This window comes from Panthera leo, chromosome D1 (assembly GCF_018350215.1).
Source record: "Panthera leo isolate Ple1 chromosome D1, P.leo_Ple1_pat1.1, whole genome shotgun sequence".
NCBI classification, from domain to species: domain Eukaryota; kingdom Metazoa; phylum Chordata; class Mammalia; order Carnivora; family Felidae; genus Panthera; species Panthera leo.
Window position 1 is genome coordinate 70,476,881 of NC_056688.1, and position 17,813 is coordinate 70,494,693.

General features: G+C 38.9%; 1 protein-coding gene across 5 annotated transcripts in view; it reads right to left on the minus strand.

The window, feature by feature from the left end:
* Window positions 1-4,210: 4,210 nt before the first annotated feature.
* Window positions 4,211-17,813, minus strand: part of RRAS2 (RAS related 2) — a 124,319-nt gene continuing 110,716 nt past the window's right edge. For all 5 annotated transcript variants that reach the window (XM_042904048.1, XM_042904047.1, XM_042904049.1 and 2 more), the window contains 2 exons: window positions 7,934-8,052; window positions 4,211-5,736 (listed from right to left, as the gene is read on the minus strand). In XM_042904048.1, the coding sequence (XP_042759982.1) occupies window positions 5,649-5,736; window positions 7,934-8,052 (207 nt within the window). In that variant the 3' untranslated portion in view covers window positions 4,211-5,648. The remainder of the gene's footprint in view (window positions 5,737-7,933; window positions 8,053-17,813) is intronic.

The window sequence follows — 17,813 nt, forward strand, 5'->3', positions numbered from 1 at the left end:
TCAAGTGAATCAACGGTCTGGGAAATACTAGCATCCTATAGACTGTAAAAAAGCAAATCAGCCTGAATGTGAGAAGCAAGGAGATGACAGATCCTGCAAGGGGCTGTCTCTGTGCACTATGGTAAGGAATTTGGATACTGGTCCAAGTGCATTGAGGTGATGACAGATTTTAAGCAGCAGTGGAACATTTAATTTATGGCCTGTATTTACACAACAGCTTTGTGGGGGCAAAATGCAAATAAAAAGACTACTTCAGAGGCCATTGCAATAACATGGATGGCAGAACAAATTGGAAAGAGACAGATTTCATGACTCCAATTACCTCTTACCTGACCACTCTTCCCATAAACCTGCACTTCTCCATCATTCATACTCCCACCCGATCCAGCCACTCCCTGTTCAGAATCCTTGGCAGTTCCCCATTACCTACAGAAGGGCCATCCTATTTAAAGCTCTCCACAACCCGAGCCCAGTCTACTTTATCATTATTTTTCCCCACTGCACTTCAAATCCTTTTAGATTAAGGTTCCAATCCCAGAATACTCCCTGCATTCTGCCAAAATGTGTCTTTGCCCAGGCTTTTCCCCAGCCTTTCCACCACCTCACTCCTCTCCTCTCCTCCCATCTCAAATCCCACCAATCCATCAAGCTCTGGCTAAAGCACCACTTCTAACTAAGAGGCTCCCTCAGATTTTCCAGAAAGAACATATACCATCTGCTGGACCGGACAGCTTTGTGCACACTTATTCTGCCTACACTGCAGCCCTGGCATTTGTTTTCTCCCTCATAATCTTTCTCCACTAGATACCAAATAGTTTGTAGGAAGGAAAAGCTCCACATGTATCCATTTCCCCCAGAACAGCTAATGAAGCCTTGCACAAAGACATTTGTTCAAATTAAAATACCTTGTTTCTAAAAAGCTCCTTGAAGCTTTCCATGCAGTTACTGGTTAAATACTCTTAAGTGGTCAAGTGGTATTGAAAGTAACCACTTTATCATCTCCTCCTATTATCTTCCAGTTATCTGTTTAATGGGATCTTTATGTACGGGAATGGGAAAATAAATAAAATTAAGATTAGTGGTGATGAAAAGTCAGAAGAGGAACAAGCTAGACCTTAAGTATATACAACCTCATTATAGCAAATTTTTTAAGTCAAATGATAGGGGCCCCAGGGCGCCTCAGTCGGTTGAGCGTCCAGCTCTTAATTTCAGTTCAGGCCATGATCTCACAGTCCTAAGATCGAGCACCACTGTCAGGCTCTGCACAAAGCGTGGAACCTGCTTGGGATTCTTTCTCTCCTTCTCTCTCCTCCCTCCCTCTCACTGTCTCTCTGAAAATAAACATTTTTTTTTTAAGTCAAATGCTAAAGGAACCAATTTATATTACAAAACTTTGAGGCCCCAAATTTAGAGGAATCATCAATGTAAGATGTATGCCAACAGGGCATAATGTCCAATCCTAAAATACTGTAAATCCCTAAACAAATGTAGAGACAAAATTAAATTCATGATTATCAATTCAGGAAATCCTGTTTGAAAGAATTTTCACATATATAGAGAGAAGAGGTTCTAAAGTTGGGAATGTAACCTCAAATGACAAATGTGCTATAGAGCAAGACTGGCAAAACGTGGCCCACAGATCAAATCCAATCTGCCATCTGTTTTTGTACAGAATGGTTTTTACAATTTTAAATGAATTTTTTTAATTCAAAAGACGATTAATATTTCATGACATGAAAATGATATGAAATATAAATTTCAGTGTCCCCACATAAAGTTTTATTGGAACACAGCCACATTCATTTGTTCATAGATTGTTTATGGCTGCCTTGGTGCTACAATGGCAGACATGAGTAGCTGGGACAGAGACCATATGGCCCACAAAACCTAAGATGATATTTATATTAACTGTATGGCCTGTTACAAAACAAGTCTGCCAATCCTCCAGCTATAGAATAAAAAAATGGTCCCACAGGCAAAGACTTCTTCATGCCATGAGACTGGCCATTCTTTGTGAAAAAAGATTTGAAATCAGATTTCAAGACCTACAAGGCACCTCTGACTGTATGATGGATATTAAATGGGCGAGACTCTGGCTTCTGATAGAGAAGTAGCAGTAGCCAGATTTACCCTCCTACCGTAGACAATCAGAAAACTGGAGTTAATATGTGAAACACCTGTTTTCAGCCATTCTACACCAGGCAGCACAGGACTACCATCTCTGATGGTAGAGAATCAAAAAGGTAAGCCTTAAGATTGCCCTGACTTTCTGCCTAGAGGCACATTCCAGATTGTAGAGGGGATGGGGGATTCTAAGCAGGACATAATTGTTTTCCTAAGCTGAAAAGACACTGGAGATCGATCTGTCCCAGACACCAGGAGCTTGAGGCAGGTGAAAGTTGCAGGACAAAGTTCTGGAGGGGAGGCAGCTACACAGAAAAAAGAACTCCAAAAATATGCCCGGGGTCACCAAGTCTCTGCTTGATACTAAGATATGCATGTACAGGATGAAACTCCAGGAGCTGTGCAAAGAATGACCCAGGAGCTATAGACAGTATGGTTCCCCAGAGCCCACACAGGCTGGGAACTTTTCAGTTTCCATTACCGGAATCAGAGAGTCATCACTGATTATGCAGGGCATTCAGTAGAGACACCAAAAGGGCCACACCTTAGTAGTAGAGCTAAACCATCCTGGGGGAAAAAAAAGATACTTGAGACTATATAAAATGTAAAAGACCTGAAAGGATTAAACTGAACTACAAGTAAATTAATTACCAGGGGGAAAAAAATCTTTAAATGAAGACAAGATCTAGGCACCCAACAACATAAAATACACAATGTCTAGCATCCAATCAAAACTTACTAGATGTGCAAAAAAATAAATAAATAAAAAGGCAGAAGAATGTGACCCATAACTAGAGAAAATTTTGTCAGTCAATAGAAACAGATCCAAAAATTATACAGATAAATGAGTTCCACAGACAAGGACTTTAAAAGAGCCATAAAAACCATGTTCAAATATTCAAAGCAGCCTTTCTCAATTCTCCCAAGGATGGTACACAGCTAGAACCACTCTAGATGCACTGAAGAGAAATTAATTCATTGCACACCACAGACAGGCATTAGGCTCAATTCTCTGGAAACTCAGTTGAGAGGGGCTGGATAAGAGAAATACATGAGCATAATGAGAGAAATGGATGATGTAAAAAAGAACCAAATAGAACCTCTACAGGAAAGAGAAAAGAAAACACAAGGTCTAAAATAAAAAATTCATTCAATGTGATTAATAGCAGATTAAATAACTGGGGAAGAAAACATTAGGGAACTTGAAGGTGTAGCAATAAAAAGTAATCAAAGTGAAGCACAGAGAAGGGAAAAAAAGTCAACTGATATAAATTTAACCTTCAAACTGTGTTGCTACAAATCATCTATTCAAAATAAAATGTTCTCCATTAAATCTGCCTATTATGTAGATAATCTCTTGTTATCTGAGGTTACCTATGATAACTTTACATTTTTCCCAAGGCGCCTGGGTGGTTCAGTCAGTTAAGTGCCCAACTCTTGATTTCAGCTCAGATCATGATCTCACAGTTGTGAGACTGAGCCCCTCATGGGCCTCTGTGCCGACATCATGGAGCCTGCTAGGGATTCTCTCTGCCCCTCCCCCAGCTCTCTCTCTCTATCACACACACACACACACACACACACACACACACACACACACACTCTCTCTCTCTCTCTCTCTCTCTCTCTCTCTCTCTCTCTCTCAAAATAAAAAGAAATAAACATTGTAAAAAATCCCAACTGAAAGTCCTAACAAAGACATGCGATGGTGCAATAATACCAAAACCCACAGGATAAATATGGTACCTTCCTGGGCAGTAATTTTAATTAGTATTCAAATAAATGTATGCGCTTTGCCTCAGCTGCTTTAGGCTTTGTCTTCAGCGGTATCTCCTTTAGATATAAGGGTTTCTGACAGGAGCACTTCATAGAAAAAGTTTAAGAAATGCTGACTTAATAGTCAGGAAACCCCTAAGAACACCAAGCCATTTCACTTCAAGTTCACCTGCCAGATAACCAATATCGATTTTTAGATTCAAACCCTAGGGCACTGTTGGGAAAAGGCACAGGGCTAGCTACTAAAGTAAGTTTCTTCCAACACTCATTCCTTTGAGAAACCACCCAAATAACAAGTCATCAAACCTTCTCTTGTGATAACAGATCAGTTTTAATTCTAGCACCTGAAGCTATACAAGGGTACGCTTTATCAACTTCACGGGGCTGTTGTACACATTCAATAAAGTGACAACCGTGCAATACCACTTAGTATCTCACCATCAGGAACATACTTCTGAATTGTTGAAACACAATCCACAAAATTAAAAACAAAAATCAGAAGCCATCCACAGTTATACTAATCGTCAAAGAGAAGTTTTACACTTACTACTTGATAGAACAGTCAATACCTAGTACGGGACATCACAAGTGACTTCAGATTCTCACCCTGTTGTCGTCTACGGAGGAGGTTTCTCAAGCAGGTGTGTGACTGGCCAAAGGCGGGAGCCACCAGGACCAGGACCGGGATGGCAAGGACAGCTCTACCACAGTTTCTGTAGTTTTCACTGTTTTTTTCTTTGTCAGTTAAAAGTGAACAGTGAGAATTAAATACTTATCTTTACATATACACAAGGTATGCTGTGAAAGCATATTTGCTTACAAACATATAAAAATACTTGTTAACTAGTTTGATAAGAAAATAATGTATAAAAGTATATAGCAAAAACATTAATCATCTCTGACCCCGGAAAGATCAATTCCATATTTTATATTACAAACAAAAACAGTTTTAGGTTTTTTTGAATCCCTTATCCAGAAATACTTGAAAAGGAAGACAGACAGAAATTATTTATTTTTACTCTCAACATGGCTGTGAAAAGAGTTAACTTAAAAAGCCAAGAACATTGAAATGCCTAAATGCAGAATAAGTCCAAATATTTGGCCACAAAGAACATTATTATCATCTTTAGGAGTGGAGCTGTAATAAAGGCTTTATATGCAGTTTTTAATCTATAAACATAACAGGCATTTTGGTATTTTGGCCACTGGAAAACAAAGGCTGTAGCATCAGCAAAGGTCTGAGATGTCTCACTTCTGTGGATTCAATTCAGTGTACTTAAGGTTAACTAAAGTTGACATCAAAATTTTTAGAGATAGGCAGAAATTCACATTTAAAAACAACTCAGGTTTCTATTTAGAGTAACAATAGGCAATATGATTCCAGAAGTTAAAAGTTAATTTCACAACCTATGACTTCAGCTTGGCAAACAGCTTAGGTTCCAAAACTGATTCATCCCTATTAAAATGTAAGCCCTTAAAAAAGAATATGTCTATGTATATAGATCATTATTTTTAAGAAATCAGATAATCTTTGAAGCAGCCTTAGTGTTTCCTTTAAGTGTGTCTTGAAATGACCATAGGATTAGCTTCACGGAAAGGATTAGCCAGCTTCTTGGTCTAAGGCTACCACGGTGATCCTTTGTGTCTAAGGCTAGAAAGGTACCAACACGATGTGATGTAAACCATAAGGAGAGGAGGAGACGATGAGGGCTTTTCCTGGCAGTTGGTAGCTAAAATTCAAGGGATTCTTAGAAAATGACACAATGGCAGCCTTTCTTGTCTTTTTCTTTCCGTGTTGGTTCTGGTGAAGGAGGACATTCCTGCTCTTGAAATTTCCTGTAAGACAGAAAAATCTATATAAAAATCTACCCTGCTGGTAACATATTATTACAAATATATTCTTTCTGGACAAGTCTAGTTTATGTGCATATGTTTCTCAATGTTGAATTTCACCTAGGGAATCGAAGCAAATCTCGGGGGGAGAGGCACAAGTGTTCAACACCAGCATAAAGCAGAGCTATCTGAGCTCCACTCATAGGTGAGTCTGGAATCAGATGAGATACTGAACTCGATGACCTCTAAGTTCCCTTCCCACTTTGTAACTCCATTAACAGTAAGGTATACTTAAGAACAGACATCCAGGGGCGCTTGGGTGGTTCAGTGAGTGAAGCATCTTACTCTTGGTTTAGCCTCAGATCATGATCTCCCAGTCTGAGACGGAGCCCTACATCAAGTCTGCTTAGGATTCATTCTGCCTCGTCCTGCCCCTCTCCCCTGCTAGCGCTCTCTCTCCCAAAATAAACACTAAAAAAAAGCAACCATTGCTAGAGTAAAATATAAAGTACATACCCATACAAGGTACACAGTTTCTATTCCTGTTTTGCCACTCACTAGCTATAAGTCAGCATTGGACAAGTTAGCTGACCTCTGTGAACCTCGGTTTTTTCGAAGAGAATAATAAAACTCTACCTTTCACAGTTGCTAGAGGTTTAAACGTGATCTTGTTACGTTTAAAGGCCTATCAGTGGCTGGCATAAAAAAGCCTTCCCTAGGGGCACTGGCTAGCTCAGTGAGGAAAGCATGTAACTCTTGATCTCAGGGTCATGAGTTCAAGCCCCTGTTGGCTGTGAAGCCTACCTAAAATAAAAGTAAAATTAAAGTAATTTTGTTAATTGCCGCCTCTACCCACTTCTCCAGATTAAACGATAGATTTGGATATAGATTCTGAGGATCAAAACCAAGGACAAAGCATTCAAAAGGCAGTAAACGTTATTTTAAGAAGGTAACAGTTTGTGTGCGCATGCACACGTGTTAAAATACATAACAGAACTTGACATCTTAACCATTCTTAAGCATACAGTCCAGTGGTGTTAAATATATTCACAGTGTTACTACTACCACCATCCACCTCCATAACTATTTACATCTTGCAAAACTGAAACTCTGTTTTCGTTCAAAAATAATGGAACTTGCACTTTTAACAAACCACTAAAAAAATTAAAAACTATAACCTTTACTTTTCTTTCCCCACAAAGAGAATGCCCAGGCAAGGGGTTAAAAAAAGTACAGGAAGCCCATAGCCCGATGTTGATTCACCTTAAAGACACCATTAACACCAGCTCACTCCACGTTTCTGTCAAGCAGAGAGCCCCGCAGATCTAGAGAGAGCCCACGGGGAAGGAGGCGCCAAGCCACCAAGACTAAAAATAATCAAACCCCTCCCACTATACGGAAACTCAATCTTTCTCACACAGAAACTAACTCCAGGCCACCTGCCCTTCACCTCAAGCTTCCTGGAACCATTAACACTTTCTGAAGCGCAGGGGCCTTCTAGGCCAGCAGAACAGAAAAACCCTTTGTTATGAGGGATATCATACTTCACACCACGAATGGGAGCACCTGGAGCACCGCATCTCTACTACCTGGCTCCCTGGCTCCCGCAGCCTGGGAGGAGGTGGGGAAAAAGCAAAGCCTAAGAACACAGGCTCTGGAATCAGAGACACAGATTCAAGTCCCAGCCCTGCCATTTAAAGCTGAAACTCTGAACACGTTAGCTAACCTCTCTATACCTGCTCTCCCATCCAAAAGTGGGGATAAACGAAAGTATTTCACTTACTGGGTCGTGGTGAAATTTAAATGTGGTAACACATGTAAAGCATCAGACACAGTATCTGGCAGAGATCTCCACTCAAATGTTAGCTGTTGTCATCCCTACCTTCGTACCACTGATACCACTGGAAGTGGCGTAGGTTGGGTGTGCAATTTTTTTTTAAATCCCTGTGTGTACTCTCTACTTCAATATAATTAAGTCTGGCTTTATATGTAGGAAGTTCCTAGTATACAATATGTACTTAATTAAAATTTTTAACCTATCATGTGCACAGAAGCATTTATACATATAATTTCCTGTTCCTTGCTAAAAACATTTAATGGTAATTTCTTTCTTACTTGGTGGTTTTAAAAAGCAGTGTGGTTACCTGTCAAATTCTATAAATTAAAACAAACAAACACATCATAGATGTGTTTCACTTACCTTATAACCCGGACAAGTTCATGGAAAGCTTGATCTACATTCATCCTAATCTTTGCTGATGCCTCCATGTATGTTACCTTAAGCTGTCGTGCTAACTGTTGTCCTTCTTCCTGTGTTACCTGAAATTCCAAGAGTTGTATCTGAGGTACAGAATTAAAAATCAGATCTGCTCCATCTAACCCTATGGCCACAGACTGCTCTCCTAATCTAGCCAGAGGCCAAGCTGATTTGTCTTAAGATAAACCAACAGACTTAAAAGCTCAACACATATTGAAGCCCAGCTCTGAAGAACAACCCAGAAGAACATACTTGTGACGAAATATTACCATGCAACAAGATTCCAGTCTGGTGATTACTCAAAGTATTAAATACAATGGTGATAATTCTGGTAAGAAAAAGTACAAGGTGCTAGTAGAGTCTATAACCCTGCTGGGCAGATCAGGGAAAGCTTCCCCAAGGAATGACATTTAAACTAAGAACCAAATAAAGAGCACGGAGTTGGTTAAGGGTGGGATAAGAGAGTATCCCTGACAAAAGAAAAGGCCTGTGTGAGGGCCATGGACGGGCGGTGTCCCAAGTTCCAAGAACTAAAAGAAGTCTAGAAAAGCTTAAACACAACAAGGCAAGAGAGAAAACTATCACGAAGAGCTGAGGACGAAGAAGACGAAAGCCTCAAGAGACTGTGGGTCTTCCTCATCTCAAAACTCCCTAATACCTGGTACATAGGAGACACTCAATAAATGTGAGAAAAAATGAATAATGATTATGATCACAATGCCTTTGTTATATTGAGACAAGAAGTGTGGCAGAGCTGATGACCTAAAATGGTAGGCCCGTCAGAAACATAAAATGAATATATATTATCCTACACATTTTCAGTATAAAAGGTTGAAGTAGTGGTATTTACTAAAACTGTTAAACTAAATTACATTTACATAGTGTGAATGAAAAAGATCTTTCTAAAAGAATGACTTCTATTGCTGTCTTTGCCACAAAAGTAAACACTTGCAGAAAGTTAGAAAATGTCAACTGGGGAAAGGGATAGATTAAGGAAACTATCTCTTCTGGTCTCTTTTCAACGATGGACATTCTTCTCTACAAAAATGGGAACATGATTTTTGTATATTTGTGTTATACCCTGGAAATTGTTAAGCTCACTTATCTGGATGTTCTTTTGTAAATTCCATAGGCTTTTCTAGATGAACAATCATGTCATTTACTAATAAAGACAACTTGGTTGCTTTCTGATATGGATGCCTTTCAGTTCTTTTTCTGGCCTCACCTCACTGCGTAGACCATTCAGTGCAGTGACAGCAGCATTCAGTCCTTCACCATTAAGCACACTATTAGTTGTAGGGTTTCACTGAAGATGCCTTTTAGCATGTTAACAAAGTTTCTGCTATTCCATTTGTAAAGAGTTTTTAACAATACATTGAATTTTCTCAAATCTTTTTTTGTTCTGCATCTACTGAGATCATAATCTTTCCACATTAGTCTGTTAATCTGGTGAACTGTGTTGATTCATCTTTGACTGTTAAATCAACACTGCATTTCTGGAATAGACCCCACCTGAGTGATGATGCACTGTCCTTTTCATATATTGTTAAATTCTATTTACTAAAATTTTAAGAATTTTTACATACATGTTTGCAAGAATTATTGGACTGTAGTATTCGTAAATCTTTGTCTGGCTTTGGTAAGCCAGAGTAATGCTGGCTTCATATAAGGAGTTGGAAAGAATTCTCTCATCTTCAATATTCTGGAATACTTTCAGCAAAATCAGTTTGGTATAATTTACCGATGAATCCATCTGGACCTGAGGTTTTCTCCAAGGGAAGGTTTTTATAACCAGTTGAATTTATTTTATAGATACAGTACTATTCATGTTATCTATTTTTTTCATGAGTTTTGATATTTTGTGCACCTTTTAAGAAATGTCCATTTCATCTAACTTGTTGAATTTATTGGTATAAAGTTTCTTTATAGTATGGTATTTCTTGTTACAGCATTTATTATCTTTTCAATATCTTTAACATCTGAAGTGATGGCACCTCTCCTATTACTGACATTGGTACTCTGTGCCCTTTGCTCTTTTTAACCTGGTCATTCTGGGTAGATTTGTCACTCTGATCTTCTAAAAACTGGGTTTATCTTTCTATGGTTTTTCTATTTTCAATTTTGTTAATTTCCACCCTTTATTATTTACCTTCTTCCAATTACTATGTCTTTAATTTGCTCTTTTTCTTCTAGTTTCTTAAAGTAGAAGCCAGTCATTGAATTGAGACCTTTCCTTTTTTCTAAGATAACTAATGCTATGAATTTCTCTTTATTTTCCTCTTTGGTAGCATCCCAAATTTTGATATGTGTTCTAAATATCATTCAGTTCACAATACTTTGCAATTTCCCATTTGATCATTTCTTTATAAGAAGGATAAATTAGAAGCTTGTTGGTTTCCTCATATTTAGAGGTTTCCTAGCTATGTTCTGTTACTGGTTTCCAAATTAATTCTCCACCATGGTCAAAGAACATACCTGGTCTCACCAGAATCCTTTTAAATTTATTGAGACTTGTTCTCATTTCAAAATAATGTGTATTCTGCTATTGTTGGGTGGGGCATTCACTAAATGTTCAGAATAATTTGTTCAACATTGCTGTTCAAACCACCCATATCCTATTGGTTTTCTTCTATTCAATTATTGAAAAGGGATGTTGAAAATTCTGTTAAGTGTGAACATGTCAATTACTCTTTGCAGTTCTTTCAATTTTGCTTTAAGAATTTTGAAGTTGTGGTGTGCCTGGGGGGCTCAGTTAGTTAAGTATCTGACTCTTGGTTTGGCTCAGGTCATGATCTCACGGTTCTTGAGTTCGAGCCCCGGTTCAGGCTCTGTGCTGACAGTTCACACCTTGGAGCCTGCTTTGGATTCTCCCTCCCTCCCTCCCTCCCTCTCTCCTCTCTCTCTCTCTCTGCCCCTCCCCCACTCAAGCTCTGATTCTCTATCAAAAACAAACAAACAAACATTAAAAAGAATTTTGAAGTTGTTATTCAATATATGAATGTTTAGGATTGTTACGTTCTTAATGAATTAATCTCTTTTTCATTATAAAACAATCCTCTTTATTCCTGGTAGGTTTTTTGCTCTGAAATCGACTTAGTCTGATATTTATATTGCCACTTCAAGAGGCTTTCCATTAGTATCAGCATGGTATATCTTACCCCATCCTTTCACTTTTAACCTATTTGTCTTTTACACTGAAAGCAGATTTCTTGTAGGGTCTTGTTTTTTTTTTAATCCAATTTGACAATGTTCGCCTTTTTTTTTTTTTTTTAATTTTTTAAAAATGTTTATTTATTTTTGAGAGAGACAGAGACAGAGTGGGTTAGGGGCAGAGAGAGAGGGAGACACAGAATCCGAAGCAGGCTCCAAGCTGTCAGCACAGAGCCCAACGCGGGGCTCGAACTCCCGAGTCGTGAGATCATGACCTGAGCCGAAGTCAGACGCTCAACCGACTGAGCCACCCAGGTGCCCTGACAATGTTTGCCTTTTAATTGAGGTGTTCACACAATCTACCACCAATGTGATTAACGTCATCACTGAATCATCTTGATATGTTTCCTATCCATCCTATTTGTTCTTTAATCTGCTTATTCTTTTTCTATCTTCTTCTGGGTTAACTATATTGCTTTTATGATTCCATTTTATCTCCTTTGTTGGCTAATGAAGTACGTACCATGTTATTTTAATGACTGCCTTAGAGTTTATAATACACATTTTCACTCATCAAAGTTCAAATGCATTGTGCCCATTCACATATAGTGTAAGAGTCTTACTACAGTAACACATTTCTCCCTCCTACATTTTGTTATCTTTTACCTCACAACAGAGTGTTACCTTTTTTTGCTTTAAACATCCAGATTATATTTTAAAGAGACAAATAACAATAAAAGTAATTTATATTTACTCACATAATTGCCATTTCTGGTGGGTTTTTGTTTTTTGTATAGATCCAAACTGCCGTTTGGTATAATTTTCCTTCTTTTTACATTTCTTATAACACAGGTCTGCTGGTAATAAATCTTCTCTTCCCACCTTTTGCATATCTGTGGAATATTTCACCTTCATTTTTTGAAACAAATATTTAGTGGGTATTTAATTCTAGACGAGTTTTCTTCTCTTGGTACTTGAAAGATGTTGTGTCACTATCTCCTGCCTTGAGTCGCTGCCCATGAGAAACAGTGATGACCACTGCCATCCTTATCTTTGTTCCTCTGGGCGTAGTTTTCTTTTCCTCTGGTTATCTGTCACGTTTCCTCTTTTTCGCTGGTTTTAGACAATTCCATTTTAATTTGTCTCATTCTAATTTTCTTCATATTTCTTATGTTCAGGGTTTGTTGAGCTTCTTAAATGTATGCATTTTACAGTTTTCATCAAATTTAGACATTTTCCAGCTGTTGCTTCTGGCTATTAATCCCATCCAGGGTATTTTTTCATCTCAAACATTGTAGTTTCAATTTCTACAAGTTTGATTTTGATCTTTCTCCATCTTCCATGTTTCTCCCTAACATACTCAGTCTTTTCTCTAGCTTCTTGAACATATGGAATATAGTCATAGAACTGCTTAAGGTATCTGTTCACTAACTCTACCGTGTGTCATTTCTGGGTGTGTTTCTACTCCTTGTTTTTTCTCCTTATTATGAGTCATATTTTCCTGCTTCTTGCTTGGTAATTTGAATGGATGCCTGGGTACTAGACTTTGACCTACTGGGTTCTGGATAGTTTGTATTCCTATATATATTCTTGAGCTTTCTTCTGGGATGCAGTTATTTGGAAAGTGTGGTCCTTTTTGTTCCATAGTGCCAGAACAGCATTACTCTAGAGCTAATTTTGCCCTACGACTGGAACAAAACCTTCTGAGTACACTACCCAATACCCCAAGAATTAATGATGTTTTTCACTCTGGCTAACCTAGAGCAGGAATTATTCTTGGCCCTATTTGAGCTCAAGGTATTGTTCCCTCTAATCTTTTAAGGTAGTTTGCTCTCCCAATTTAATATTCCATTTCTAAAATTCAGCAACTCAGTACAGTATCATCAGGTTATTCCATTAATGCAAACCTCTAATAATTAATTACACTACCACCTAGGAGTTGATATTGTTGTGTTCCAAAAGGGTAGCAGGCAGGTTCTACACAGCACTAGTATACCCAAGTTTTTGTAATTTTTAAACTTCCCTGCCTCTCTTCAAAATAGCTTATGCACCATAAGGCCTATGGTTTTGAAATATAAATCAATCAAATCAAGCAAGCAATTAACAACTAGTGAGGAAGCCAAGTAAGAAAAGAAAGTTTCACAGAAGCCAATTTTAAAAAGACAATTCCTATTTTAACTTGACATGGGAAATTCCTTCCTACAAAAAAATAGCCCCATGTTGTCACAAATTCTGTTCCTTCTTCCTGGGATGCCATCCCTTCTCTCCCAACCCTATACTCTTAATTTGTTCCTTAGTAATACTTCAAGACTCAAGCAATCAATAACTTCCCCCTCAGTGCTGATGCAGTTTTGGAACAGCACCCCAGAGCTCCCATCATGCCCTACAGTGAACAAAACTAAACACACTATACTCCAATTTTTGATGTTGCTTTTTCTCGCTCTCCCACCATCATACCCCTTGTAGCTAGGGAGGAAGGCGTATTTGTCTTTGTACATCCAGAGCCTAGAAGAGTACATAGTTAATGAAATAAAACATGTTAAGTAAACAGAGTATGACCAAATAAGTAAAACTTGAAATAAAAGACACAGGAAGAAAAATAAAAATTAGTATTTGAGACTAGTCAATCTCAATAATTATTAATATAACTTTGGGGGAGGGATATATGTCCTCAAAAATTTTGCCATGTCTTTCAGCACAATTATTCTTCAAAAAGGTACTTTGTCCCACCCCTCCTGCATAATGTAATTCAGCTAGAGAGAAATGGCAAATGAGGTATCTTTATAAAGAAAAATTAATGAATTAATGGCCTACATGATAAAATACTCCCAGTGCTCATTTTGTGCCTCATTTATTTATTTTTAAAGTACTGTCTCACATCACTGTCTTCCAGCAATCAAGGTCAGCAAAGTTTGTGCATACATTTCTGGTCAAGAAATCTCTAACCACATATAAAGCTGCTTTTGAGCTCACTGGAGTAGCATTATTTTAACTAAGAAGTAGAAATAGCATTGTTACCACCAGAGCAAGCAAACACAAAAATGAGCCAAAAGAATATTACATGGAACAAAGCCAAAGCTTTATGAAGCCAGAATCAACAGAAGATTGAAAGCTACACAAATAAGGATTTCCTAGATGTTCCCCAACCCAGAGAATTCTATAAAGATACCAAATACTAAACCTCATCTCTTGGATATTTTAATTTGGTGGGTTAGCACTACCCAGAAATGTTCTGTTTTAAGCAACAAAGGTGAATCTGATATAACAAATTCACAGACCTACATCTGGGAACCTCCAGTGACCCTCACTTCCAAGGCACAAATGAATATTAGCAGATATCCACAATAATGAGTATATCTAGTACTACGTATTTCCAAATGGAGAGGAGCAAATATGAATGATGAGAGCAGTTTTATCCAACAAACTGAGTTTAATAGGAAGAGACCAACAGAACCAAAACTTGTTTTTGTGGGTTTTTTTTAAATGCCTATTGTATAGAAAGAATCATCAAATTAATACCACATCTTGATTCACTGATGCCTTGAATCATTCAATTCAGCAAATATTTATTGAGTGTGTGTCTTTGTTCTACATACTAAGGACAAAGCATGAACAAAACTGATCGAAACTGAGAAGCCCTCATGCTACTTACATTCAATGGTTTACAGATCTTTAGATACAGATAAGGCAAAAACAGGTAAGGCAAGAAGAGGACCCTAACTCTACTGTTGGGGGTAGGGGTGAGGTCTTTTCCTGGGAGGCTACAGGGGCATACTGTGGTCAAGGTACTAAACAGAGACAGTGGGGGTTAGTACACTTGGGTATTATCCTAAGTGTAATGGGTTCCTTTCTCAAATTAACAGTGGCCACTAGCACCTAACAAGGAGGAAAGGAGGGGGGGGGCTAAAGTAAGCCAGAGGAAGAAAGGGTAAACACAAAAAGAACAGAACAGTCCATTTCTAGACAGGGCTGAGTCAAGGACAAGGAACTTGATATCAGAGATACAGCAAAGTCCACAATCCAAGCACACATACTGCTGTATTAAATTTCAGAAATCAGTATGCTATTATATGTACCTACTTATACATTTTAGCAAGCACAAGCAAGTCAACTACCTGTGTTCTCTTCCTCCACCTTAGAATAAACAAGATGATCAATGTTATTTATCTCTAAGGGGCTCGGTGTGTGGTAACTCTAACCATTCAAATTCTTCTTATTTAATGACAATTTCAGTGACTTTGTTCTTTCTATTGCGTGTTATAAGTGTCTAGAAAAAGGTTCAATAAATATTGGATGGATGGAGGGATGGAGGGGAGGGGAGGGGAGAGAAGGAGGGAGGGAGGGAGGGAGGGAGGGAGGGAGGAAGGAAGGAAGGAAGGAAGGAAGGAAGGAAGGAAGGAAGGAAGGAAGGAGCGAGCAAATCCAGAGATACAGAAGCCAAAAGGAAGTTATTAATAAGCAAAAGCTCTTCTGCTTGACCTCTTCCCAGATGGGTTCAGAATCTCGGGAACCAATAATAGGAATGTCCAGGGCTGACCCACAAATTCAAAGAACATGGAGAACTTGCATTTGCTATGTAACAGAAAACTGGCAAGAAACTAGAAAAAGTCCAAAGGATTGTGTCTAACACAAAGGCAGAAGAGAATGAACTGGGTCAATAACTAAGAGCAAGTAAGACTGGTTACTGAGTAAGAACCCTTTAAGGATGATGACCAAAAAGTCAACATTTCTAAACAGGGGAAGAAATTTTTATGGATCCTGTGGCCTGTCCAGGCTGTTAGTAAAGCAGGTAAAGGTACCAAGACATTATACACAACACCCTTAATTCTAAAGAGACTTTAAAAAGGTAAAATCCTTTAGCACAGCACCTCAACTTCAAATGCACGGTGTATGGCTCTCAAGGCTGGGAGGTAAAGTGGTCTTTGTACAACTAGAGCCTTAGAAGAAGGTGCACCTGAGGCCTAAGATACCTGTGAGAGAGAAGGAAATACTGGCAAAGAAAGAGTGGAGGCATAGGTTAAGGTATCCCAGAGCTAAGTAAACAAAGTGTTTCAAAAATGAGAGTATGAGCATCTGTGTCAAACGTTACTGACATCTACGTAAATGGTGACCTTGACTAGGGTGCTGCATGCCTGAGGTCAGAGCAAGCAAGAATGGCAGGAAAGAGAGGAGAGCAAGTGTAGATAACGCTTTTAAGGAGTTTTGCTTGATACAAGAAACAGAAACGTACACAGAGAAGAATGTGAGATTAAGAACACGCTTTTGCTGTAGTTACTTTTTGTTTTAAAGATGAGAGCCACTGTAGCATGACATGCTTGTGGGAATGATTATGCAGCAGAGAAATGGAACAACCAGAACAGAACCATTGCTGGGGTGACATCTATGAGCTAGTGAGAAGGAGCGGGACCCAGGGCCTACTAGAGAGGATGGGCATAGATAGGTAAACAGTTTATCCACAGAAGTGAGGAAAGGCAGAATTGATGGGGTACATGTGCACTTAGGTTAGTATTATGTGGAGGTGGAAACATGCAGAAATATCTCAGTGAAATAGGAAAATATGATTCATCATTAGCCACGAGTGAGGAAGGGGAATAAAGCGTTGTAAGTTTAAGAATGAGAAAGTGAGTAATAAGCATGAAAACAAGTGGGAAATGAATGGACAGGGAAAGGTGGTAGATTTCCTGCCAGCCAGTATTCAAGGCTCCTGTAAGTGCAGCCATCATGCCTGAGTGCGAGTGTGCGGGAACCCAGAAAAGAGAAGAGGAAGCATAAACAGGAAAAAGTTTTTCTTGGCGCCCATCCTTCAGAGTAGAATCTACGGGAATGAGCAAAAATTAAGCAGATATGAGCCACTTGCTCTTCTCCCCTGGGGATATACACAGCTGAGCTTTCAGCTACAGGTAATTTATCCTGTGTACGGTTTAAAGCAGAGAAATGAATATAGAAGATCTTACTCCAGCCTAAGTGCGTATGTTTTGGGTGATGGAAATATGAAACTTATCATCCCCTGCAATGTTCCTCTCATCACCTTGTTTCTCATTTTACTCGGAGAATCTTTACTCTTATAAAAAGGAAAAAAAAACCTAGATGAAAAATTTTGTAAGCCTATGGCATGAAACAAAGCCAATGCTGAATATCTGCAGACAGATGGAAACCATACACCAAACACTGGCAATCTTCGGTACATAGAGGATTAAGAGTAACACATACAGACCCCTCTGCCCCAAGCCTATCACAGCAGGGGCCTATGGGGGGGGGGGGGGGCATACATTCCCCTACTTTCCCTGCCCTACTTTTCCCAGCCACCATCTACCCTACAGGAGACCTCCCACGCACCCCAGGCCTCCTACCTAGTTAGTCTGTTACTAGAGTTGTATATGGCCATGAAAAGGGTTTGACAAAAACCTTTTCCATAATCATGGCAGAAAGCACTCAGGGGTGGGGTAGAGGTCAGTGTTAAGATTGGGGGAGAGCTGCTTGCTTGCCACAGAGCTCCTCTGTTAGGATTTCCCAGATTCGGTAACATAGAAAAGCGTTTCTAGTATTAGAAAGGACTGACAAGAGCAGCAGACAGGTTCTACTGGCAACATTTAATAAATATAACTAGGTTCAGAAACCCTGAAGGAAATGACCCCCCCCCCCAAAAAAAGGAATTAAAAAATAAATGGACTCT